We start from the raw sequence: 24,913 nt of genomic DNA, 5'->3' as shown, positions 1-24,913 counted from the left end.
AGGAACATTCACGGCAACGGCAACAAACGACCGACCGACCGACTCGACTCGCCTTCTTTCTCTAACCGGATTCGGAGAGACTGGTTAACTGAGCGAGGTAACAACCGGTTAATGCCTCCATTTACTCCGATTACCTTTTGTCCCCTCACCGTCGAATTAACGGAACCAAAAACACGCTCCAACTACTGAGATGATCTTGTGATCTTTTGATCCCTGTAAACCGGGCGTTATTTCCGTACAATCTAGTCCTTCCTCCTCTTTTGTCCCCCCCTGCTTGCCCTTTGTCGCACACTCCTCTTTTACCTGACAAGTTAATAACAAACGCCTTCCGCCTTGATGCCACCATTCCCATGCCACCCGTCGACCTAATCAAGTTCAAAGTGTACGCCCGGGCCCCGGCCACACTTACACTCACACCAGCACCGGCACCGTGCAAGTGCGCAATAGCCAGCGGTCCTTCTAATAACAGGGTGTGTGCTTTCGGTATTACACCCAGCGAGAGTAAGTCAAACTCCCGAGTTCTGATGCCGAGCCCTGGACCTGAACCTGGACCTGGACACAGTGCAGTATCGGGTCAAGCCGTAACCTCTGATCGGTGCTTCCGATTCATCCCGAATCACGGCCCGGGACATGCGCGGAGGTTGGACATGCTACGCTCCGATGCATGCATGCCCATGCCGCCGGGCGCGTTCGCGTTCGCGTTGGAGATGCGGTCTATCTACGAGCCGCGATCGAGTGTGATCGCGGGGTTCGGATATTGGACACTGGTTGTGTGCTGTGGCAATCTTCTGATTGCGGGTGTGTGCGTCTGATCCAAACGGGGTCGGGAGAGCGTGTACATGTGGAGTGCTTTGTGTGTTCTTCACAACCGAGCCGAGCTTTCCGTGTGATCAATAGCTGTCCTCCGTGGGAGCGGCCATATTCCGCCTCTCGCCACTCCCACTTGAAATCCATTGCCTCCCTTGCCTCTAATGCCGTCAGTCGTCGGTATTCTCGTATCCAACCAAGTCTCCCGCGTAGTGCCTAGCTGGCACGGCTCGTGCCTATGATGATACTGACCTCTACATCCCACGTCAGGAGTGAAAGGCGCGCTTACACCAGAGCAGAACGCCTCGGCATTCGCGGATGGTGCCATAACCACCCAGACTCGAGTGTCGAGGGCGCCGCTGTCGGGTCCGCCGAAGCCATTGCCAAGTTGTTCGTCTTGCACGGACTGGCTGACATCAGCAAGGCGTTCCTCCGCCACGGACCGCCGGCCGCCAAAGTCGCGGGGTTGCAGGTTGACGAGACGTGTGATGCTTCACCTGATACCATCGCAGCGACGCTGGGGGATAAGGATGGATTTCATGTGCGGCGGTACCGATAAGACTGCTATGCTTTTACACCCTCAATGCACCCAAGTCGTTACTATGCTACGGTCGCCGTTGAGGCGGATGCATCCGATGTAAAGATTACAGGTTGAATATGCGAGAGATTGTTGTATATGGATCTGAGCAACTACTGGAGCAATTGCTTAGCAGAGACCGAGAATGTCGCCAGTCTCGGGGTCGAGGTCAATGTCGTAGAAACCGGGGCGGGTGGTCAAGCCCGGCATGGTCGACATGTCGCCAACGAGGGGGTAGACAAAGCTGGCACCGGCCGAGAGGCGGACGTTGCGAATAGGCAGCGTAAAGCCAGTGGGGACACCCTTGCGGCTGGGGTCGTCCGAGAGCGAGAGCGCAGTCTTGGCCATGCAGATGGGAAGGTTGCCGTAGCCCTGGCGCTCGTAGCGCTCGACCTCGGCCTTGGCGGCGGGGGCGAGCTCGACGCCGTCGGCACCGTACATCTCCTTAGCGATAATGGACATCTTCTCCTCGAGAGGCAGGTTGACGTCGTACAGGAACTTGAAGTGCGACTCGTCCTTGCACGCGTCGACGACGGCCTCGGCGAGCGCGACAGCACCCTCGCCACCCTTGGCCCAGTGGTTGGCGGGGACGGCGTAGTCGGCGCCCACCTTGAGCGAGTAGTCCTGCACGAGCTTCATCTCGGCCTCGGTGTCGAAGACGAACTGGTTGATCGCGACCACGACCTTGAGGCCGAACTTCTTGGCGTTCTCAATGTGCTTGCCGAGGTTGGCGCAGCCCTTCTCGAGCAGCTCGAGGTTCTCGGTCGAGTACACGGGGTCGAGAGGCTTGCCCGGCGAGACGGTGGGGCCGCCACCGTGCATCTTGAGCGCACGGATGGTCGCGACGAGCACGACGGCGTTGGGGTTGAGGCCCGAAATACGTGTCTTGATGTTGCAGAACTTCTCCATACCAATGTCGGCACCGAAGCCAGCCTCGGTGATGACGTAGCCGTTGCGGTCCTCCGAGTCGCCCTCCTCGACACCCGCAAGCTTGAGCGCAATGCGGTCGGCGATGATCGACGAGTTGCCGTGGGCAATGTTGGCAAAGGGGCCGGCGTGGACGAACACGGGCGTGCCCTCGAGCGTCTGCATGAGGGTGGGCTTGATGGCGTCCTTCATGAGGACGGCCATAGCACCGGCACAGCCAATGTCCTCGGCGGTGATGGGGTCGCCGTTCTTGGACGAGGCGACGACCATGCGGCCGAGGCGCTCGCGCATGTCGGCGAGGTCGGTGGCAAGAGCAAGGACAGCCATGACCTCGGACGCGACGGCAATGTCGAACGCAGTCTCGCGAGAGAAGCCCTTCTCGGTAGGGGCCTGGCCAACGGTGATCTTGCGCAGGTAGCGGTCGTTGACATCGAGCACACGGTTCCAGGTGATGGTGGCGGGATCAATGTCGAGGCGGGCGAAGCGAGCGGCCTCCTCCTCGGTGAGGTCGGCAGGGTTGGTCTTGTTGATGCCGAGCTTCTCAAGGCGCTTAAGCATAGGCTTGGCAAACGAGCGCACACCCTTCTTGGGAGGCGTGAGGCGGCTGAAGAGCGCCTTGTCGCTCTGCGTGCTCTCGTGGAACATGCGCGCGTCAATGGCAGCAGCGAGGAGGTTGTTGGCAGCGGTAACGGCGTGGATGTCACCAGTGAGGTGGAGGTTGAACTCGGTCATGGGGATGACCTGCGAGTAGCCACCGCCTGCGGCACCACCCTTGACACCAAAGGTCGGGCCCTGCGAGGGCTGACGGACACAGGCAATGGCCGTCTTCTGCAAGTGCGCACCGAGAGCCTGGGCGAGACCGATCGTTGTCGTTGACTTGCCCTCGCCGAGAGGAGTGGGCGTGATACCGGCGACAACAATGTACTTGCCATCCTTGCGGTCCTGGAGGCGGTGAAGGACATCGAGCTCAATCTTGGCCTTGTACTTGCCGAAGCTCTCGATCTCGTCGCTGAGAACACCGATCTCGCGCGCAATGTCGGCGACAGGCTTGGGAGTCTGGGCGACAGCGATCTCAATGTCCGAAGGCACCTGGTCGAGGACGCGGAGGGGGAGAGGAGTGAGGTGGCGCTGGCGACGGCTCTCCCACTGGCGCTTGGCAGCGCGGAAGGTGTTGTTCATGAGCATGGCAACGGTCATGGGGCCAACACCTCCTGGCACAGGAGTGATGAAGCCGGCAACGTTGGAGGCAACGTCAAAGTCGACGTCACCGACCATGCGCTGGCCCGACTTCTTGGTCGCGTCAGGGATGAAGTTGGTGCCAACGTCAATGACGATTGCACCAGGCTTGATCCAGTCGCCCTTGACAAACTGACCCACGCCGATAGCAGCGACGACGACGTCGGCCTGGCGCACAATCTCGGGGAGGCCAACCGTCTTCGAGTGGCACTGGGTGACGGTCGCGTCGCGCTTACGGAGGAGCGCGCACGTAGGGGTGCCGACAATGTCCGAGCGGCCGAGCACGACGACGTTGGAGCCCTTGAGGTCAAAGCCGGTCGAGTCAATCAGGCGCTCAATGCCTGCGGGCGTGCAGGGGGTGAAGTAGGGCTCAGTGAGGCGGCCCGAGAGCAGGCCAATGTTCTCGGGGTGGAAGCCGTCGACGTCCTTGCCGACCGAGATCGACTCGACAACCCTCTTCTCCTCCTCCTTGCTCGCGCCGGGGAGGGGGAGCTGGACAAGGATACCAGACACCTTGTCGTCGCCGTTGGCCTTGTTCACGAGGTCAAGGAGCTTCTTGACGCCAGTGCCCGGGGCCTGGTTCTCAACCTCGCTGTCGGCGGGCACCTGGATGTGCTTGACATTCATGCCCGACTCCTCAGCCGCCTTGAGCTTCATGCGGATGTACGTTGACGACGCCGGGTTCGAGCCCAGCTGGTAGATGTAGAGCACGGGCGTCTTGAATGACTTCTCCTTGGCCTGGAGCTCATCGATAGCCGCATGGATGTTCAGGCGGATGTCCCTGGGGTTAGTTGCGTGTCGCCGTGCGGAGTGATCCTCAAGAGCACAGCCTCCATGAAGCAGAAGAAAGCTGAGGTAGCCCGACTGGCCCCGTCCTGTATCCGAGCGCCCCACTCTCCGACAACGTGTACGTGGAGGCGTTGACGCGTCAAAGGTCGCGGCATTCAGCACACGTGGGCTGCCGTTCACTTGCAGCGGTGTCGGCTCCTCCCAGAACGCGTTGCTGGATGGAAAATATGGTTGCCTTCTCCAATGATAGTGAAGGTTGACAAGTGCCTCCACGTTGCGTTGTTCCGATGCTACCAAGACCTTGTCCGTGCTGACACTCTGCGTCAACCAGGTCGACTTACTTTGCAATGGCGTTGCCATCGATGAGCTGGGCCGAGCCCGTGTACGACTTGGCTGCGCTCATGTTGAGAGTAGTTGAGGAAGAGTGAAGAAGAGAGCGTTGGATGGTTGTCGGGTAATTCCCAAGCGGGCTAGTGAGGTGGGCAGGGCGAGTGGTCCGACTCGGAAGGCGCGCGGTTGCCGTGACTCGGGATGTCGCTTGAAGGTGGTGGTGCCTGACGAGGGCGTTTTTTGTCAACGCGTGGTTGAACCTTGCCAGTGGGCGCATGCAAGAAGACGACGAGCGCAGGCCTGTGCGAAGCCTTGCGAGCTGAACGCGAGGTAATGAAGAGGTTGAGGCGAGTGATGGACACGGCATGGCAATCCTTGATCCTAAGATCCTTTTGAAAAAGTTGACGGCCGCGGAGGTGGAGGGGCGGCGGAGGCAGAGCGATCTGTCTCACTCTCTTCGTCTAGCTATCTACAGATGCACTCTGTTTTTTTTTTCGGGTTAACTCTGTGCACTCTGGAAACTGTGAGCGCTAGTTCTGACCCAGTAGGAGGATGTGAGGTAGGTGTAGATGAGATTATTGGAAAAGCTTTACCCTCTCGGCATTCCTGTTGGAAAAACCTGCTTTTACGCGTTCCTGTGCATCTGTGACGATAAATTTCTCTCGCAAAGTCCCATCCAAGCCAAGTCCAGGTCATGCCGTAAGGGTTTAGCGCCTGAGGTCACGTATACGCGTAAGAGCAGACAATTACAGGCAAACGCGTTTGAGCTGGTATGTCGTGGCTTCGGCTCAAGTATGCATGCCATCAATCGTGCCTGCCACTCAAGTCCGACGTCCGACAATCGACATCGTCACTGCACAGCCCAAGAAGTATCTGTTCTGTCAGTCAGAATCAGCCACTACCAAATCCAACGACATCCTGGCATTCTGTCATCCTGTCATCCTGTCATCCTGGTATCCTGTCGTGCTCTCTCCAGTTGGTAATATCGGCGCATTTGGTGCAAACTCATCCCCGTCTCACCATATCACCAACACTGTCAGACCTCCACTTTGACACGTGGATAAATCTCCCACGGCTCACATCTACATGACGCAAGATTCAATCTCGCACCACACTTTGACCCAACAACAACAATGCGTCGACGCGGCGGACGCGGCGCCTCCATCTTCGCCGCTCTCCCATGGGACCTCAAGAGCACACTCCGCGCCAACCCAGTCGCCGAGCCTCCAAGCGGCTCGTCCAGTAGAGGCGACCTGCTGCCAACGCAACCGCCGAGTGACGATCACGAGGAAGGTGATGACCCGGAGGAAGGTGACGAACAGGAGGTGCAAGTCGAGGAGGAGGAGGTTGTCGTCGCTGTCGCGGCAACCCCGGACGAGGCTGGACCCTCTGGCGGTAACCGAAAACGCGCGGCCAACGCACTCGTGTCACCGTCCAAGCGCCAGCGGACGGACGACCACGAACGGCACCCGTGGGACTGCACCGGCCTCGTGCCACGTTACGAGAAGGCCGCAGACGTGCCGGCACATCTGAAGAAGTGTACGTCCTCCTTCCTTTACTCGCTGACAACAGACTTCTACCAGCGCCACTCCCTCTTCCCCGCGTACTCGCGCCTCCCGCTCCTCCTCGACGACACGGGGTGGTTCAGCGTGACGCCGTCAGAGATCGCCGAGCACATCGCCGAGCGATGTCGGTCTGACGTGATTCTCGACGCGTTCTGCGGGGTCGGAGGAAACGCGATTGCGTTTGCGCGGACTTGCGAGCGCGTCATTGCCATGGACAACGACATTACGCGTCTCTCGCTCGCACGGCATAATGCACTGCACTACGGCGTTGCTGACCGCATCGAGTTCGTGCTCGCCGACTATGTCGAGTGGGCGCGCGAGTATGCGCGCCGTGGGGCACATGCACGGGAGGAAGTGGATGTGGTGTTTCTTTCGCCGCCGTGGGGTGAGTGCTGGATAGAAAGGAAGTATGGACGCTAATTTCAGGCGGGCCAGAATATTTGTCCTTTGGTGCGGACGGGTCGCCCACATACCCTCTCTCTGCTGTCCTTCCCATCCCTGGCGACGAGCTCTTCGCGATCACGGCTCCAATCACGCCCAACATTGCGTATTACCTCCCGCGAAACGTTGACGTCGAGGAAGTCGCGTCACTTGCTAACACGCTCGATGTGCCGCAGAAGGACGCTGAGAATGGGGCTGAGCGGGGCCGCGAGTGGGTTGAGATGGAGGAGGAATGGGTCGGGGACAAGCTCAAGGCTGTTACCGCGTACTACGGTGGTCTGGTGGACGGGGGATGAGGATCGGTAGGTACTTTGCGGTCGAGGTTCGAGCGACTGTTCGAGATGACGGGCTGGAACGGCCGTGGAAGCGGGCGGGCGGGGTTACTCGCCACGGTGAGCGACCGGGAGGAGGCACGAGCGAGAGAACAAAGACCTCCACCGGGCCCCATGGGCACGTCTACGTTGGTTGAGCAGAGCCAAACAGCCCCACGAGGGTGACAAGATGCAGGGCTTGGCCCACTGATTCGAAAGAGCTGTGTGTGTGTATGCCACAGGGTCCGCATTAATTTGCCTGCTGACGGGCCGGGGGCATTGGGGATTGGGCTTATTGGACCACTGCCGCCGGCAGACGTAACGGACACATACCCGGCCCCGACGTGCAGTGCCATGGATTTTTCCCGGACGGCCTGTGCATGGAGGGCAGCTCATTCGCGGGCGGCATTGTGGGCGGTGGAGGTGGCACGCGCTTGGAATGGAAGTGGAATGCCCGCAATGGACCGCGAGAGCCGAGAGCGGTGGCGTGAGCCCGCAGCTCAGTTGGTATACAGGCGAGTCGAGTCTGGCACCAGACTCGACGACGTGAGTTTGGATTAGACGAATGGGCTCGACGAATGAGATTGGGCCACGCCGTGAGAAATTTGCGTCAGGAGACACCGACTGATGACACCGTCACACGTGCGGAATGCGTATGTTCCCGAATGGAAGGTAGGCGCAGAGTCGTTCGAGAGATTGGTCGTTCTAGTGAAAGAGGGCGGAGCCCCGAGGACAAAGCAGAGTGCACGGGAACTGTGGCTGGCCCCAAGAAAGTCGCAACCTGTCCAAGTTGAGTGTAGTTTCGCCCCGGGCTGTGACTGGCTCACTGGCCCATTGGGTTGAGAGCCAGAGGCGTTGGGAGGCGTTTGAAAACGAAGAGGAAGAGGGGGGTGGAGCTACTGATCAGCCTGTAAGGGCTGCCAAGATTAGATCTGTGTGCGTCGGTCTGAAAATGTTTAGCTAAGCCAAGGGCTTGAGCTATCACGAGCGCTCATGTCTCGTCTGTTGCCTCTGACTACGACCTCTCCAGCCTCTCCAGTTGTGCTTCAGAGGACAAGTTCAAGTGGCGTTATTTTACAGCGCTGATGCTGATAGGGTACGCCCCATGGGGTCTATCTAAGGGCAAACGCCTCTGTTCCTGAGGCACGGAACCCAACGGCCGTTTACAATCTGATTCCGCTGATACATCATGCCATCAGAACCCTCGGTACCCCCGATTGCCGGGACTGCGACACTGCGACTCTGGTTACTGGCTAGTATTCTCGCATACTCGTAGGCGGAGCTGGATATCCCCCAATCCCCCGCCTCCATCATACTATTTTACTGCATCTTATATACGGCACTGCTGTGTCGCTCCCACACCTGACCCCCCCCTCTCCCCCCCAGACTTCACCTAGACCAACATGTCCATGTCCATAATCTCCTTAGACGCCGTCAAGGACCATCTGCCCAACGACGCACCCGCAGAGTACCTGAAGCCCATGTCGGCTGAGGGCTACACTCCCTCGCACACTGGCTTCCACGTCGTCTTTTCGTCCGCCGCCAACGGCAGTGAGAGCTTCAGCTCCAAGCTGGTTGCTGACCGGGTAAGTTTGGAGCGCTGTTCTTAAGTCTTAGTTAACTCTCAAGGCCTTTGCTCCCGGAGAGCGCCTCGCCCTACTGGACAACAAGTCTCTCGCGCCAGTCAAAGCCTACTCGTCCGTCCAGTTCGGTAACGGACCTGACGACCACCTCGAACTCAACTCGGATATTCTTTTCAGTACGTCCCCCCTATAGAGGTAGTCTTTTTGACACAAGTGAACCATTCATGTGACCCGTCCGCAGAGATGTACCTGTACCCCGGGGCGCCGGGGCGGTGGGAAGTCGTAGCTGGTCCGCGTGGTCTGAGCGCCGGACAGGACATTACGTTCTTCTACCCCTCGACCGAGTGGGATATGGCGCAGGGCTTTGACTGCTCGTGTGGAGCCAAGGTGAGTGTGTGGAGGGGATAGAGGACAGGATAAATGAACAAGAGCTAACCCCAGACATGCCTCGGACATGTCTACGGTGCCGCCCACCTGACGCTCGAGGAACTCGAGGCCCGCGGTCTCGTCAACGAGCACATCCGCGCCGCCAAGGCCGCACAGGCAGCGACCATCCGCGCCAACAAGGCCAAGGCCGCGAGTGTCGCCAACGGTGTCAATGGTGTGGTCAATGTCAACGGCGCGGCGAACGGTGTGCACTAGAGCAGGACTTTGAGACGTCTTGGAAGAAAAAAAAAAAAGGCAAACGAAAAAGTGGCCGAGTAGAAAAATGTAGATAGAAGTTGTCCAAATGCATGAAATTGATCCGAACGCTAGTCGCTGGCGGATGGAGGAGGCAGAGGGCAAGTTTTCCCAAAAGCCCAAGTCCCAAGCCCAAGTTGAGCCAGCCTCGAGAGGTTGGCAAGATGGCAAGATGCGCATCCCTGGTATAAACGGTATGAACGGCATGGATATGAAGGCTCGGAATATAAACTCGCCCAGGAGCGCTGGATAAGATGAATAATCGACGCTCCGCTCGTCTTGTATCATCTCGAATGGTCCGAGCTCGATCAGGCCGAATACGAACAAGTTGGAGTGAGATAGCGACGGTGTGTGGGCATCGCGGTCCGTGCCTGTAAGCGCTCATCGACCATCGAGCGCTCATACTCCACAATATCACAAGCCACAAAAGCCACAAATCCACAACATCACAAGCCACAAAACCAAACCCACACCCACACCCACACCATTCTATCAATGCATGCCTATACAACGTTACGCGGGCGTGGGCTTGTCCCCGCGCTTCACCATCTCAATGAGGGCACGCACCCCCTCCTCCCCCGAGACCTTGTACACACGCTGCGGCAGGTCCTCGAGTTGAGCCAGCGCGGGAGGAAGCACGTCGCGGCGGAAGTTGAAGTCGGGCGTCTGTGCCGTGGCGAGTTCGACTGCCTCGGAGAACTTTGCGGGATGCGCAGTGGAGAGCGTGACCCACGTCGAGTCGGGGCTACGCGCCTTGGAACGGGACTGAGTCGCCAGCCCAACAGCGGTGTGCGGGTCCACAATGTACGAGGGGGCGTATTTGCGGATCTCGGCGAGCGTGTCTTGGTCAGATACGCGCTCGGCCCAGAACTCTGCGGCGGCCGCATCCTTGACTGCCGAACCCATGTCTGCGCGGCCGGTGCGCTTCAAATCGTCCATCCATCCATTCAAGGTAGCTTGGGCGGCGGCACGGCGTTCCTCAACGCTCTTGTGCTTGTCCTCGGCATTCTGAGTCTCGTACGCAAGGTACCAGAGAAGACGCTCAAAGTTGGACGAGAGAGCAATGTCCATGGCGGGCGAGTAGGTGGCCTTGACTTCGGCGCTCGAGTCCTCTTTCTCGTAGCGGCCCGTTGCGAAGAAACGGGCGAGAATGTCATTCTCGTTGGTCGCCACCACAAGCTGGCGACAAGGCAGACCAAGGCGCTTAGCATACCATCCAGCGAGAATGTCGCCAAAGTTGCCGGTAGGCACAACAAACTGGACCTTGTCCCGCTTGTCCTTGGGGAGGAGGAAATATGCCTGGAAGTAATAGACAATCTGTGCGAGGATCCGGGCCCAGTTGATCGAGTTTACGGCGCCGAGGCGGTGCGCGGCGTTAAACTCGGCATCGGAAAAGCAGCTCTTGACAATAGCTTGGCACGTGTCAAAGTCGGCTCCCTCCACCGCAACAGTGTACACGTTTGCGTCGGCAACGGTCGCCATCTGGGCCTGCTGGATGGGCGAGATACGTCCGTCGGGGTACAGGATGAAGATCGTGATGGCGGGCTTGGAACGCAGGCCGTAGATGGCTGCCGAACCCGTGTCACCCGATGTAGCGCCTAGGACGGTCAGGTGTTCGTTTGCGCCAGTGGCATTCATCTTGCCAAGGAGATAAGCAAAGACGTTGCCGACAAACTGGAGGGCGACGTCCTTGAATGCCCACGTGGGGCCGTGCCACAGCTCCAGAACGTATTCGCCATCGGCCGTCTTGCGGAGCGGCGTGACCTCGGGCGCCCGGAAGGTCGCGTACGACCGGTCGATAATGTCCTTGAGGTCGGCGGGGGGGATCGAGTCCTCGGGAACGAAGAGCGAGAGGATGCGGTGCGAGAGCTCGGGGAACGACAGGCCTTCCCACTCAGTCTCCCAGTTGGCAGGGAGGGAGGGGATCTCGGTCGGAATGTACAGACCGCCGTTGGGGGCGAGGCCGCGGAGGACCGCCTGGAGTTGGTTAGCATGTGTACGTGGGGGAGGATGGTGGAGATGTGAGTCGACGTAGCGTTGCGAGTCGGGCGTCGGCCTTAATGACGGACGGGACGGGACACCGCTCGGCTGTACAGCTGTTCCATTCAATTAATTGAATCGCAGTGCGTGCAGTGCGGGGTAGACGTCGCGCCAGAGGACACATGAGAGAGCGCGGCCAACCAGAATACGCTCAACCACGGCAAGCGCACTACTCACCTCGTCGAACGAGAGGGTCTCGTTGCCACCGCGAGTGGAGAAGTAGCGCGTCTGGGACATTTTGGTAGAGGTAGAGTACAGAGTACAAAGCAGAGATGCAATGGCGAGCTCGACGGGGTACCCCCTCCGGACTTTTCCAGGGAAGATTGAGTCGCGGCGTCGCCAGCAGACTCACCCGGTTGATCGATCCGCACACAGGATTTTTACGTAATACAACTGGGCTGGACGAGAACGTTCAAGCCTCCTACGCGGCCGCCGCCGTAGCTGCAACACCACTTGCTACTTGCTAACAAAACCATGCATGAGAGAGAGAGCAAACAACACTGAGCACGCGCGTTTATGCAACGCCCTGCTCGATCTTCATCTTCTTCAACAAGGCCCAATCCGACATCTCGACCTGGTCGCGGAACGTGTTTTCTGCTGTCAGCACGAGTCGACTAAGGAAACTCCACTTAAACTCACTCAGAGTGTCAAGCGACTGGCGCGAGATGAGCGACACAATCTCGTCCTTGTCGTCAAAGTGTCGCCCGTAGGAGCGCGCCGCCTGGTGGGCCGCACGCTCAATCTTGACTGCGACACCCGCACCGACCTGCGATCTCTTGACGACCTGCATCGGCTTGTGGTTGATCTCAAGCGAGGTGATCTTGCCGAGCGGGATGATCTCACGCTTGCCCGTCTCCTTGTCATACCGCACGACGCCCACTGGAGTACCGACACGCGCCGTTGCGCCGTCGACAATGTCGCAGCCCACGATAATAGGGTCCTTGGACGCAAAGGCCTTGAGAATCTTAAGCTTGACGGGCCACACGGCCATCGGTGCCGCCTCCTTCATGCGCGCCTCACGCACCTCCTCCATGTGCTTCTTGAACGCGTCAAAGAGGTGGTAGATGATCATTGCCGAGAAGATCTTGACACCCTCCTTCTTGGCCTGCTCCTCGGCTTCAAAGGTGACCGGCACATCGAAACAGAGCATGACGGCATATTCGGGAGCACGGTCCAACATGAGTCCGGAACGGATGACGGCGCTCTTGTACACAGGGCCAAGGCCGAACTCAAACACGGGAATGTTCATGTCCTTGAGGAACACGAGCAGGGCCTCGAGCGAACCCAGCGTCGACGCCTGCACAAAGACACCGCGGCCAGTCTTCTGTACGTACCGGTCGAGCGAGGTGAGGTCGTCCATCGCCAGGTCCTTGTAGTACTCCTCCTCGTCGGCGTTCTTGGCGACGTACATGCGTGCACCAGCAATGGCCTTCTCGAGACCAGGCGCTGAGATCTTAACACCGAGCGCAGCCTTGACCTCCTTGTGATGGATGTAGGCCGACTTGATACGCAGCTCACGCATTGGCTGTGGTGTCAAGAGTGCTCGCACGGTTGTCACAATCGGCCCGTTCATGCCACACAGCACGATCTTGTCACCCTCGCGGAGCACACCGTTGACAAGCACAATGTCGATGGTGGTGCCGAGACCCTCGATGACCTTGACCTCGAGAATGGTGGCCTCAGCCTCGGAGAGGTACATGAGCGAACCCGTCATGCGGTCCTGGGTGAGCTTGACGAGGAGCGCGAGCAGGTCGGGCACACCTTCGCCAGTGACAGCCGAGGTGGGGACAACCGAGACGACACGGCCGGGCTGTGTGTTCTTGTCGTAGACCTCCGAGTTGAGACCCTGCTCCATGAGCAGCATCTTGACGTGCTGGAGGCGGTCCTCGAACATGCGCTGCATACGTGGACTCTGTGCGTTGAGCGTGTCGCGGAAGCCAGAGTCGGGGTGAACCTTCCACTCGGTCGCATCGAGCTTGTCGATCTTGTTGAGAGCGACGATGAACGGCGTCTTGCGCAGTTTGAGGAGGTTGAGCGACTCGATGGTCTGGGGCTCGAGACCGTGGGTAATGTCGATGACGAGGATGGCAATGTTGCACAGCGACGAACCACGCGAACGGAGGTTGGTGAACGACTCGTGTCCAGGCGTGTCAATGATGAGCAGACCGGGGATCTGCACGTCGACTTCGCCGTTCTTGTTAACCGCCATCGTCTTCTCGACGAGCGCCTCCTTGGGGAAGAAGGTGGCACCGATCTGCTGAGTGATACCACCAGCCTCACCCTCCTGGACCGAGGTTTGACGAATCTTGTCCAGCAGCTTGGTCTTACCCGTGTCGACGTGACCCAGGATACAGCAGATGGGCGAGCGGAGGTCCGTCTTGCTCTGCTGGGCCTCGGCAGCCTTGCGTCGGGCGGAGATGGCGATGCGCGCACGATCCTTGGCCTGCTCGATCTCGTCGTCAGAGTCCGAGTCGGTCTCCTCGTCAGATTCGTCGTCGGAGTCGTCAGACTCGTCTTCAGACTCAGTCTCCTCCTCCGACTCTGACTCCTCGACTGGCGCCTTGGCCGACGCCTTGCCGTTGGTGGCAGGCTTCGCGGTGGCCTGGGGAGCGGCCTTGGTAGGAGCGGCCTTGGTAGGAGCAGCCTTGGCAGGCGCAGCCTTGGCGGCAGCCGGCTTGGGCTTCTCCTCCTCCTCGTCCTCCGACTTGTCCCAGTCGTCCTCCGATTCGTCCTTGACCTTGAGGTCCTTGACAGCGGCAGTGGCAGCCTCGACCTCGCCGTCCGACTTGTCCCAGTCGTCCTCCGACTCGTCCTTGGCTGCAGGCTTGGGCGCCTCCTTCTTGAGCTCCGTCTCGGTCTTCTTGGGCGACGCGGGAGCGGTTGGAGTAGCAGCGCCGGAAGCGGTTGGGGTCTGCTGCTGCTGCTGCTTCTTGGTGTTCTTCTTGCCGTAGACAGGACGCGCCTTGGGCTTGCTCTCGCCGTCCTTCTGCAGACCAGCAATGACGACGCCAGACGCAAGCAGCGCCTGCTTGCGGGCCTCGGCGGCAGCGCGCTCACGCTTCTGTGCCGGCGTGAGCACACGGCCCTCAGCCTTGGCCTGGGCGCGCTTGAGACGCTCCTTCTCCCTCTTGGCCTCCTTGGCCGCGGCGATGCGCGCCTCTTCCTCCTCGATGCGGCGCTCCTCCTCCTCAATACGCCGGCGCTCAGCCTCGACCTTGGCAGCCACCTCCTCCTCCACACGCTTCTTCTCGGCCATCGCAGCCTGCATGGCAAGAATATGCGCAGGCACCTTCTTGCCGGCCGCAGGCGCGGCGGCGGCAGCAGCGGCAGGCTCAGCCTTAGCGCCCTTCTTCTTCTTCTTGTTCTTCGAAGAGGCCGCGACGGGCTCCTCCTCAGCCTCCGCCACTGCCTCGGCCACTGCCTCGGGAGCGGCAGACTCGGCAGGCTCTTCAGCGGCAGCCTTCTTCTTGGCGGCCTGCGCCTTCTTCTTCGCCTGCTGTTAGCCCCTTCCTTTCTCAGCTACGCACCTTCTCCTTCTCCTTCTTCAGCTTCTCCTTCTCCTTCTTGGTGAGGATTCTGTTGGCGCCGCCCTCCTCCTCCTCGTCATCGTCCTCGGGCTCCTCGGCAGCGGCAGCCTTAGCGGCCTCAGCAGCCTTTGCAGCAGCCTCCGCCTCAGCGGCTGCTTTGGCGGTAGCGGCCTCCGCAGCGGCCTTCTCGAGGAAGTCGTCGTCGTCGTCATCCTCGACCTGTTGCTTTTTGCCCTTCTTGCCCTTCTTGCCTTTCTTGGGCTTGACGTCCTCTTCCGGCCACTCATCGTCAAGGTTGGCCTTCTCCGCCGCCTTGTCGGCAAAGTTGTCCGCGGCGGGCGCCTCCGGCTCGCCAGCAGCCTCCGCGTCGTCGTCGTCAAAGTCGAAGGTGTTCTTCTTGGCCTTCTTCCCCTTCTTTCCCTTCTTGGGCTTGACGTCGTCCTCGGGCCACTCGTCGTCCATGTCGGCTCGCTCGGCCTCCTTTGACTCGGCGGCCTCCTCGTCCTCGAACGCGAACTGGGACTTCTTCTTCTTCTTGTCCTTCTTCATGTTCTTGGCCGCAGCGATGGCCGCCTATGTGTCAGCTAAATCTGACGCATAGCGTGTGATCCCGCTCCGCACCGACGCTCGAAACGCCGGGGCCTTGACTCACCATCAGGCCACCACCGCCCTCCTCGTCGTCGTCGAGAGCGTCGAACGCGCCACCACCGCTGCCACCGAACGATGGCTCATTGTTGGGAGTGGCAACGTTGGAGTCGAATGCCTGGTCCTTGTCGGCCCTGCAACATTAGCAATGACTGACGGCGGCGGGGTTGGGAAAAGGCATTTGATGGCATTGACATTGACGCACCAGAAGTCCTCATCGTCGCCACCCTTCTTTCCCTTCTTTCCCTTTTTTGGTGGCATTTTGATGAATGAGATGAATTGAGATGTGAGAGAAGAGTTGAGTGGCAAAGTCTCACATTGACCTTTGATCCTTTGGTCGCGCGATGTAAGCCCCGATATCAATGGGCTTGGGTGACTTTTGTTCCCTTTAAGACTAGCGGGAGCAAAATTCGCGTCCAACCTCCACTTGGCTGGTCCAGCTGCGTCATCCAGAAATAGTCCAATGTGCTAATGCAAACGCTCTAATGATAATATCTAATGTTATTCTACCTCATGTCCTCATATGGCGCCTGATCTTGGCCCCCTCGGTCTGCCCTCCCCTTACCCTTGCCTGTCGGTATCTCTACGCCGTTGCTCTCGGCCAGTGCAGCCATCAGTACGCTCATCATCTCCCCCTGCGTCTCGACTGTTTGGCGCAGCGCCTCGATCTTCTCCAACAACACGTACTGGTTCTTGGCGAGCTTGGTGTTGGTCAGGTCCTTGTCGCGCGCCGCCTTGGACGATGAGGTCGGTATCCCTGGCACAGTAGGGATCGGAGGGGTGAACTTGTTCGGGTCGCCCGCCCACATCTTGACCGGATTTGGCGATGAGCCTCTCTTGACTGTGTTGGATACAGGCAGCAGGGGCCCAGCCTCCTCAGGGACCGGCGTCATCGTGCCGTCGTGCGGCGTGTCCAAGTCGAGCGAGTGGCGCGGTGTCGGCTGTATCGATGGCTGCGGTCAGATTGGGAGAAGCGGAATGCTCACAGCTTGTGCCTGGAATGAGATCATTGCGTCGTAGACTATCGCAAAGTTGCGCCCGAGCACAAAGGACGGAAGCGCGATGAGGAGAAGACCGAAGAGGAGAAGCGGGACGGAGAGGATCTTTCCCAGTGCAGTCTTCGGAACGACATCGCCGTATCCAGCCGTGCTCATCGTCACGAGCGCGTACCATGCCGTCTGGGGGATCGAGTCGAAGAGCGACACGTCTCCGTCCGGGTCGACGAATGCGCCGAGTGTCGCGTCCCATACCCCACGCTCAGCAAAGTAGATGAGTGTCGAGAACAGCACCAGGACCAGGAAGATGAAGTAGGAGATCGCAACGAGTGCGTCCTTTGACCGACGGACAGCGACGTACATTACCTCGATGGTCAGTAACATCTGGCTCTGGTACCGGAACGCGCGGAAGACGCGTAGGAGCCGAAACGTGCGCAGGATGCTGAAGCGGAAGAGGATCGACGTGTCTTGTTGCCGTGCGAGCTCGATGTAGTAGGGCAGGATCGAAAGTAGGTCGAGGATGGCGAAAAAGCTCGTCGCCCACCGGTAGTACTGTGCCCACGAGTCCGCGTGAGCGAACGAGCGTGCAAGGTACTCGGCAGTAAAGAGTAAGACGATGGTCGTGTCGAACCCGAAGAGCACGCGCACAGAGATGGGGTTGGTGTGGAACGTGGGCAGTGTCGAGAACGTCGTGAGGACGACGCTGAAGAAGATGGCGCCGGTGACTGCGATGTGCACGAAGAACGCCTCACGCCCGCTGCCTGGTTCCTCCATGAGCAGGTAGAGCTTTCTCTTCCACGCGCTGCGCATCGCAGCTGCAACGGCAAAGTGGTCCTCGCCAACGTCGAAACCGAGCATGTGTCCAAAGTCGGGCAGGCTTACTTCCTCGCGCTGCTGACCGAGTTGGTCAAGATCCTCCTCGAGGAAGAACGTGCGGTTATATTTGGCCTCGCGCGGCGAGTCTGGAGCCGCGTTTGAGCTCACCCGCCGCGTAACCCGCCGGCGCGATGGCCCAGCCTGTCCTGGCGCCGCGAACAGCAGTGTCGAACCCTGGTTTGCATGCAGTGTGAGCGTGCGGGTGCGGGATGTCTTGCGCTCGAGCGGTGGAGCTGTGCTGGTGAGCTCGTACTCTTCACCCGCCAGTGGGTTGCTCGGTGGATGGCTCATGGTGGACGAGATGTCAGGTAGTGGGAGACGTCAACAAGGTGTGTCCCAGCTCTCCGCAATGTGCGGTATTTTGATGTCTGAGCGCGCGATTTACGAAACTACCCCCACACGCTCGAGGTAGGTAGTTGCGTCCGACAGTGTGCCGACGTCGAAGGCACTATGGCTGATGTTGTGGACGGCGTATCGAGTTGGATGACAGGTTTAGGTTGTCAATTGTCAACATTACCTACGCAGTGAAACGGATCGAGGGCAGAGTGCTCAAGCTCAAGCTAAGGGGCAAACGGCTAGTGCCTAAACGCGTGTAACCTCGTCGCCTGGAATGCCTTTTGACCGCAGGATCACCCTAACCCATCTTCCCTCACCATAACAAGCCACAACCGTCAGACTCTTGCGTATGACACAATGGAAATCTCAAAGACATCTAGCAGCTGGTATCTTGCTTACTCACCCCCCTAGTAGATGCCTATCTAATACATGGCTCATGCACGGCATTTGTGTATGACTCAATGCCGTCTAAACCGGGCCTGGAGGCTCAATGTCGACTTGCCACCCAGGTTGCCACATGGTGCCATGTGGCAATGACGCCGTAACGCCGCTTGGCCGCAGGGTGGATCTCTCCATCAAGTGGGACCACAAGTTCGCGCACCAACACCATCACCCACATCCTTGTCGCCACCGCGCACAGCGTCGAACTATATTCAACGCTTGCCAGTTCGGACGGCTCGTCGGATCGGTCTCCCTAATTCCCTCAGACGACTTGCGACGAGCGCGCGTGTACGTGCGTCTCTTGAGCACAACTCCTTCTCCCAAATTCCCGTCAATAAACGCACGATCCCAAGATGTTTGGTAACTCGACTTGGCCGAACAACCAACAGCAGCAGCAGCAGCAGAACCCAAGCGGCGGCCTGTTCGGCGGCGGTGGCTCAACATTTGGCCAGCAGCAGAATACCGGTACGTTGGTTGTGCAGAGCACCGATCAAGCTAACAACAAGGGTTTGGTCAGAACACCAACACGGGCGGCTTTGGCCAGCAGCAGCAGCAGCAGCAACCGCAGAACACAGGCGGTGGCCTCTTTGGTGCCAACACTAACACTGGTGGCGGCTTTGGTGAGCTCTACAACCCCACGGCGCTGACGACAGGCTCGAGTGGCTTTGGCGCTGCCAACACTGCTACCAACACGTTCGGAGCGCGGCCCTCGTTTGGCGCGACGGGTTCGTCAACGTTCGGCGGCACGGCCAACACAAGCGGTGGCTTATTTGGTTCGAACACGAACACGACCAACGCGTTCGGCGCCACCAACGCAGCCTCGTCGGGCGGCCTGTTTGGCTCGCGGCCCTCGGGCTTTGGTGGCGCGACGTCGACATTTGGCGGTGGCTCCACAGGAGGCTTCAACGCCGGCAACACACAGGCGCCCCAGCCTAGCAACCAAGTGCACCTTTGGAACAACCAGCCTCCCCCCCCCATACCGCAGACTGGCACGGCAGCACCTCCATACCAGCCAACATGGCAGCGCGATCCCCCGCAGAGCTTGGGGAAGGAGAACCCTGCGAACCTCTTCCACATGATCACCGCCATGGAGCCATACCGTGGAGGCAGCTTTGAGGAGCTGCGCATGCTCGACTACCAGCAGCGTCGCAAGGAGCCTACCGCGCAGCCGCAGCCTGCAACTACCGGCTTTGGCCAGACGGGAGGGTTCGGCTCGTCGTCAAGTGGCTTCGGCCAGCCTGCTGCCTCGACCTCGACGTTTGGCGCTCCCAAGCCTGGTGGCCTGTTTGGCAGCACCCCCAACACGGCCAGCGGCTTCGGAGCCTCCTCTGGAGGCTTCGGAACGCAGACCAACACTGGTGGCGGTCTGTTCGGCCAGACCAACACGACGAACACTGGCTTTGGCGCGCAGAACACCAACACGGGTGGTGGGCTGTTTGGTCAGAACAACCCGCAGCAGCAGCAGAACACTAGCGGCGGCCTCTTCGGCAACTCCAACCCCTTTGGTCAGAACACTCAGCAGCAGCAGAACACTGGCCTCGGAGGCTTTGGGGCTGCTGCCAACAAGCCCGCGTTCGGGGCGACTACTACCGGGTTCGGGGCCAACCCAGGAACGAGCACATTCGGCCAGACCAACACGGCTGGCACTACCGGTTTTGGCGGCTTCGGGCAGCAGCAGAATCAACAACAAACACAGAACACTGGTGGCGGGTTGTTTGGTAGTGGCTCTGGCGGGTTTGGCCAGACAAACCCCCAACCCAACACTGGCGGCGGCCTCTTCGGCCAGGCCAACACACAGCAACCGCAGACTGGCGGGCTGTTTGGCAACACTGCTGCACCCAAGCCGGGCGGCCTCTTCGGGTCCACTACCGCGGCCGGGACGACGAGCGGCTTTGGCGGGTTTGGTCAGACCAACACCAACACTGCGCAGCCAGCGACGAGCTTGTTTGGCCAGACTAACGCCACCACTGCTCCCACCGGTGGCGGCTTGTTCGGCCAGCAGCAGGCGCAGCCCGCGGCGACGGGTGGTGGTCTGTTTGGCAACACCAATACCGCCACCACCGGCGGCGGCCTCTTCGGCGCCAAACCCCCTACCACCATGGGTGGTGGTCTGTTCGGTTCGAACGCCGCACAGCCTGCAGCGACCGCCACGACGGGCTTCGGTGGGGTTGGACAGCCGGCTGCCGCTACCGCCCCAACTGGTGGCGGTCTGTTCGGCGCGAACACGGCTGCAGCTGCCCCGAAGCCAAGCTTGTTCGGTGGTGGCGGGGGTCTCTTCGGACAGCAGCAACAGGCCCAGCAGCCGGCTGCGGCCACAGGCGGCGGTCTCTTCGGCAGCCTGGGCCAGTCTACGACAGCGGCTCAGCCCACCACCAGCCTGTTCGGCGGCGCAACCCAGCCTGCTATGCAGCAGTCGACTCTCGGGCAATCTGGTGGCCTGTTCGGTTCCACCCTCGGCCAGTCGACCCTCAACATTCAGCAGCAGCAGCAGCCGTCGCTCACCGCGTCGGTCGACCAGAACCCATACGGACGCAATGACTTGTTCCAGTACTCGGGCCAGAAGCTTGAGCTCGGCAGCACCAACAAGAAGCCCGCTCTGCCGCCCCTCACAGCATCGTCCTACCGCCCGTCCCCAAACAAGGGCAGCCGCCTGACCAGGCTGAGGGGCTTCGCCACCTCGTCGGTCAACGGCTCGATGATCTCCCCGAGGGCATCAAGCCCCGCTCCTAACTCGCCTCGCACCTCGCTCGTGGGCTCGCCTGTTGCGACTGACCGCTACATGGGCCTCACCGACGCGGCCCTCTCCCCCAACGCCTTCATCCCGCGCCCCAACGTCAAGAAGATCACGGTCGCGCCTCCGCGCACGCTGAACGGCGGCGATGACCCGCTCGAGTCGGTCCTTGGCAAGTCTGCGTTAAGAAGCTCGGCGAACGGCTCGGCTCCATCCACGCCTGACCTCTCTGCGCGCAGCCCCGCCCTCCCGGCCTCCAGTTTGCGCCAGGCGATCGACGACACACCCACTCGTCGCCCTGCGCAGATCCAGCCGTCGACCATGACTGTCGCTGCCTCTGAGCGCCCTCTCAAGAGCGGCGACTACTGGTGCCGGCCCAAGCTTGAGAAGCTCAAGGCCATGAGCCACGACCAGCTCAGCAGCCTGTCGGACTTCACTGTCGGCCGCAAGGGCTTTGGCGAGGTCACTTTCCTCAGGCCTGTCGACCTCACGTCGGTCTCGTCTCTCAACGACCTCCTCGGCGGAATCATTGTCGTCGAGTCGCTCGAGCTTACTGTCTACCCCGACGAGACTGTCAAGCCTCCTCGCGGTAAGGGGATGAACGTCCCTGCCGAAATCTCACTCGAGAACGTCTGGGCCCGCGACAAGGCCACTCGCCAGCCCATCACCGACCCCAGCGACCCCCGCTACAAGCGCCAGCTTAAGCGCATCCAGGCCGTCCCCGAGACTGAGTTCCGGAGCTTCAACAACGACGGCGTGTGGACCTTCCGCGTTGAGCACTTTAGCCGCTACGGCCTCGACGCCAGCGACGATGACGAGGACGAGGACGAGGGCCTCCACTCACCCACTCCCAACAAGTCCAGGTCACCCGAGGAGATGTCCCCCTCGATCTACTCGGACGAGGACGAAGGCTTTTTTCCTCCTACCAAGAGCCTCTACGACGCCGACGTCATGTCAGACGAGCATGACAGCGGTTTAGACGAGACGTCTGAGATGTCGTACGAGGACGAGGACGAGGACATGGAGGGTTCGCCCGACTTCAGCGACGACTACGACGACGAGCTTGACGCCTACCGCGCTATCAAGAGCAAGCTCGGTGCGCACGGCATGCAGCGCATGCGCGAGATGCAGTCTGCGTTCTTTGGCGCGCAGGAGACCAAGAGCAAGCGCCCAACACTCGCGGAGCAAAAGGCCAACGAGATCCGCCAGGCGCTCGAGCGCAAGCGTGCTGAGGCGGGTTTTGATGATGCCGAGGAGGGTGTAGCGAGGCTTGACGACCGGGCCGTCAAGCGCGCCTCCTTCGGCGAGTCTTCCCGCCCGCCCCAGTTGCGCCAGCCGCGCAAGTACGCAAAGGTCCCGCTGGACCAGAGCTTTGTCGCTGGCAATGAGGGAGTGCGTCCTGACGCCGGCTTGATGCTGGGCCGCTCGTTCAGATGCTCCTGGGGTCCCAACGGCGAGCTTGTCCACATGGGCAAGATTTGCTCCCCGTCGACCAAGTTCGAGTCCTCTCCTGACGCTGTTGTCTACGTACAACAGGTAGACCTCTTAGCCGAGCGGCAGGCCGCTGAGCAGGCTCGCGCGGACCGTCTCTTGACACTTCTTCTTGAATACACCGAGGTCGACGTGAATGACGACAACGTCCCTGTGGCGATTACCAACACTGCGATCCGCTTCCGCGACTTTGCCAAGCTGTTTGACGGCGGGGACCGCTCTCACGAGGCCAACCTGTGGCGCTTGGGGCAAGCGCTCTTTGACGAGATGGACCTGAAGCTTCCTCCAAGCACGCCGGTGGATGTGAGCAACCGTGTCGCCGAGATGCGCCGCAAGCTCGCCCTTTCCAAATGGCTCGAGGACGCCGTCGCGCCTGCCATGGACGCCGACCTCGCCGAGGCCGGCGACGACAGACCCGCCAAGGTGTTTGCGTTGCTCACAGGCAACCGCACCGACCGCGCCATGCAGTCGGCATTAGACGGCAACGACCTGCGTCTTGCGACGCTCGTGTCTCAAGCCGGCAGTTCTGACGAGTTACGGGCCGAGGTTCGGCGCCAGCTCGAAGACTGGACCAAGTACAAAAGCAACTCGCTCATCGGGTACGGGTACCGCAAGATCTACGCGTTGCTCGCTGGTATCCCGGACGTTTCGGCAGGCAACCCCGAGCGCGGTGCCGACCACGCACCAGACGTGATCGTCAACGAGAACCTTGACTGGAAGCGTGCCTTCGGCTTGTACCTGTGGCACGGCTGCCCGTTCGAGCTGGGCGTCGCCGACGTGCTAGAGCACTACACTGAGGCGCTGTCGTCGACGCACCCTCCGTCGAAGCCTCCTCCACCATACCTCGAGCAGCCAGACGCCAACAACCGCTGGGAGATGCCGACCGAGCCGACGGATGTGCTCTTCAACCTCATCAGGATGTACGCCGACCGCACCCTCGCCCTGGAGGATGTTGTCACGTCGCGCGACTGCGGCCCGAGCCCAACCGACGTCCGCCTCCCGTGGCACATCTCATTCCTCCTCTCGCAGGCTCTGCAGAGGCGCGACTTTGCGGACCGCGAGGAGGCCGACGAGTCGGGCACGCGGTACAGTGCGACAGCAAACCGCATGACTGAGTCGTACGCCGCGCAGCTCGAGGAGGAGGGCCAATGGACATGGGCCGCGTACGTCCTCCTCCACCTCGCGTACTCGGAGAGCCGCTGTATTGCGCTTAAGGCGCTTCTCTTCCGCCACCCAGAGGCCACAGCCGCCGAGCAGATGTTCCTCGTCGACAAGCTCCGCATCCCGCGCGAGTGGCTGCACGAGGCACGTGCCGCGCACCTCGCAGCGGAGGGGAACGCCTACGGCGAGTACAAGGACCTGATCCCCGCTGGGTTGGCCGACCGTGCCCAGCGCACGCTCGTGACCAAGCTCGCACCTGAAGCTGTTCTGCGTGACGACCCAGCCCTCCTGCGCCGTCTGTGCAAGGAGCTCGAGCCGCTCCAGGCCGAAGGCTGGGAATATGGCGGCAAGTTGTTCCTCGACTACCTCGACATCCGAGCGCGCGTCAAACCACTGCTCGCCGCGACCCGACGGGCCGGCGCCCACCCCGACCCACGCGACGCGTCCGAGCTGCAGGATCTCGCGGAATCCATCCCCCGCGTCCTGCAACTGGTCCCCTCGCTGTTCCCCGACCGCAGCGACGTGCAGCAAGTCGCGAGCCTAACCGACATGCTCAGCACTCTGCAAGCACTCGCAAGCGACCTCCACTCCGCGGGATACATGCCCCGTCCACCCGTCTCGGACTTGCTGCTCGACAAGGACCGCCTGCACCTGTTGCAGGAGAGCGCAACCGAGAGCTTTGACAAGAGCCTTGAGGCTCTTGTTGCGTAACATGCCCAATTTCCGGCCATAGGCCATAGAGGAGGAGCGCCCCTCCATCCGGGTTTCCAGTAGCATGGCTTCGGCCCTTTCTTTCATAGTTTGCCCTGTCTGATGCATATCAATCTATCGTCCGTTCTTTACAACATGCCCTTTGAACACTGCTTGGACGTTGGACTGGATGATATGGATACATGTGTGAAGAGAGAAGAGGACTAAATGTCCAGGTAGTCGGCGGCCGAATGGCTGGCGTCAGCTAGATAGAGCCTTTGGACACCTCACAGTTCGAGGGCAATGTACGGCTCGATGCGGTGCAGGAAGTCTTCCCGGATATCGCTAGCGGCATAGTCGGCATACTGCACCTTGTACGCGAGATACTCGGCAACCTTGAGGATGATGATTCCGCTGTTGTCAGGCGGGTCGAAGCCGAGGCGAAGCCCCAGGTCGAGGATACTCACCGATACTGCAACCGCGCCGTCCGACTCGCGGCCTCCTGGAACGCCGCTACCGTCAGCCTCTCCTTGCATACAACCAACCATCCTCATCCAACATGGCCTTGAGGGTTGGACTCGCCATGGCCATCTTGCGCGGCACGACAACACTGAACCCGTCCGCGCTTTCCAGAGTCACAAAGTCGGCCATTGTGTGGTGTGTACAGTAGTTGTGTGAGGGGATTGTCTTGACAAGTGGAGGGAGGCGGAATCAATTCCCACTAGATATGTCG

The 24,913-nt window shown here is 60.2% G+C and overlaps 9 protein-coding genes across 9 annotated transcripts; 4 read left to right on the top strand and 5 right to left on the bottom strand.

Annotated features, from left to right (window-relative positions):
* Positions 1–350: 350 nt before the first annotated feature.
* CcaverHIS019_0508460 (uncharacterized protein) lies at positions 351–1,366 on the top strand (the record flags this gene model as incomplete). The annotated part of the gene is made up of 5 exons (XM_060602050.1): positions 351–382; positions 421–436; positions 470–501; positions 1,102–1,197; positions 1,228–1,366. The coding sequence occupies 5 exons, from the start codon at positions 351–353 to the stop codon at positions 1,364–1,366; spliced, it is 315 nt and encodes a 104-aa protein (XP_060458483.1).
* Positions 1,367–1,513: 147 nt separating this feature from the next.
* On the bottom strand, positions 1,514–4,739 carry ADE3 (uncharacterized protein; the record flags this gene model as incomplete). The annotated part of the gene is made up of 2 exons (XM_060602049.1): positions 1,514–4,328; positions 4,678–4,739. 2 exons carry the CDS (start codon positions 4,737–4,739, stop codon positions 1,514–1,516), a joined length of 2,877 nt encoding a protein of 958 aa, XP_060458482.1.
* Positions 4,740–5,799: 1,060 nt separating this feature from the next.
* Positions 5,800–6,968, top strand: tgs1 (uncharacterized protein; the record flags this gene model as incomplete). The annotated part of the gene is made up of 3 exons (XM_060602048.1): positions 5,800–6,205; positions 6,239–6,616; positions 6,658–6,968. The coding sequence occupies 3 exons, from the start codon at positions 5,800–5,802 to the stop codon at positions 6,966–6,968; spliced, it is 1,095 nt and encodes a 364-aa protein (XP_060458481.1).
* Positions 6,969–8,386: 1,418 nt separating this feature from the next.
* Positions 8,387–9,208, top strand: CcaverHIS019_0508430 (uncharacterized protein; the record flags this gene model as incomplete). Its single annotated transcript, XM_060602047.1, has 4 exons — positions 8,387–8,569; positions 8,613–8,742; positions 8,808–8,953; positions 9,008–9,208. The coding sequence occupies 4 exons, from the start codon at positions 8,387–8,389 to the stop codon at positions 9,206–9,208; spliced, it is 660 nt and encodes a 219-aa protein (XP_060458480.1).
* Positions 9,209–9,760: 552 nt separating this feature from the next.
* On the bottom strand, positions 9,761–11,524 carry THR4 (uncharacterized protein; the record flags this gene model as incomplete). Its single annotated transcript, XM_060602046.1, has 2 exons — positions 9,761–11,224; positions 11,465–11,524. 2 exons carry the CDS (start codon positions 11,522–11,524, stop codon positions 9,761–9,763), a joined length of 1,524 nt encoding a protein of 507 aa, XP_060458479.1.
* Positions 11,525–11,801: 277 nt separating this feature from the next.
* FUN12 (uncharacterized protein) lies at positions 11,802–15,720 on the bottom strand (the record flags this gene model as incomplete). Its single annotated transcript, XM_060602045.1, has 5 exons — positions 11,802–11,881; positions 11,927–14,780; positions 14,815–15,387; positions 15,467–15,593; positions 15,665–15,720. The coding sequence occupies 5 exons, from the start codon at positions 15,718–15,720 to the stop codon at positions 11,802–11,804; spliced, it is 3,690 nt and encodes a 1,229-aa protein (XP_060458478.1).
* A 245-nt stretch (positions 15,721–15,965) lies between these two features.
* On the bottom strand, positions 15,966–17,621 carry CcaverHIS019_0508400 (uncharacterized protein; the record flags this gene model as incomplete). Its single annotated transcript, XM_060602043.1, has 2 exons — positions 15,966–16,412; positions 16,446–17,621. 2 exons carry the CDS (start codon positions 17,619–17,621, stop codon positions 15,966–15,968), a joined length of 1,623 nt encoding a protein of 540 aa, XP_060458477.1.
* Positions 17,622–18,460: 839 nt separating this feature from the next.
* NUP116 (uncharacterized protein) lies at positions 18,461–24,201 on the top strand (the record flags this gene model as incomplete). The annotated part of the gene is made up of 3 exons (XM_060602042.1): positions 18,461–18,572; positions 18,614–18,727; positions 18,761–24,201. The coding sequence occupies 3 exons, from the start codon at positions 18,461–18,463 to the stop codon at positions 24,199–24,201; spliced, it is 5,667 nt and encodes a 1,888-aa protein (XP_060458476.1).
* A 203-nt stretch (positions 24,202–24,404) lies between these two features.
* On the bottom strand, positions 24,405–24,831 carry ELC1 (uncharacterized protein; the record flags this gene model as incomplete). Its single annotated transcript, XM_060602041.1, has 4 exons — positions 24,405–24,435; positions 24,472–24,594; positions 24,648–24,693; positions 24,726–24,831. The coding sequence occupies 4 exons, from the start codon at positions 24,829–24,831 to the stop codon at positions 24,405–24,407; spliced, it is 306 nt and encodes a 101-aa protein (XP_060458475.1).
* Between the last annotated feature and the right edge of the window lie 82 nt (positions 24,832–24,913).

Source organism: Cutaneotrichosporon cavernicola (genome assembly GCF_030864355.1).
Source record: "Cutaneotrichosporon cavernicola HIS019 DNA, chromosome: 5".
Lineage (NCBI taxonomy): Eukaryota > Fungi > Basidiomycota > Tremellomycetes > Trichosporonales > Trichosporonaceae > Cutaneotrichosporon > Cutaneotrichosporon cavernicola.
The sequence above is the reverse complement of the archived record's forward strand: the minus strand, read 5'-3'. Positions and strand labels throughout refer to the sequence as shown.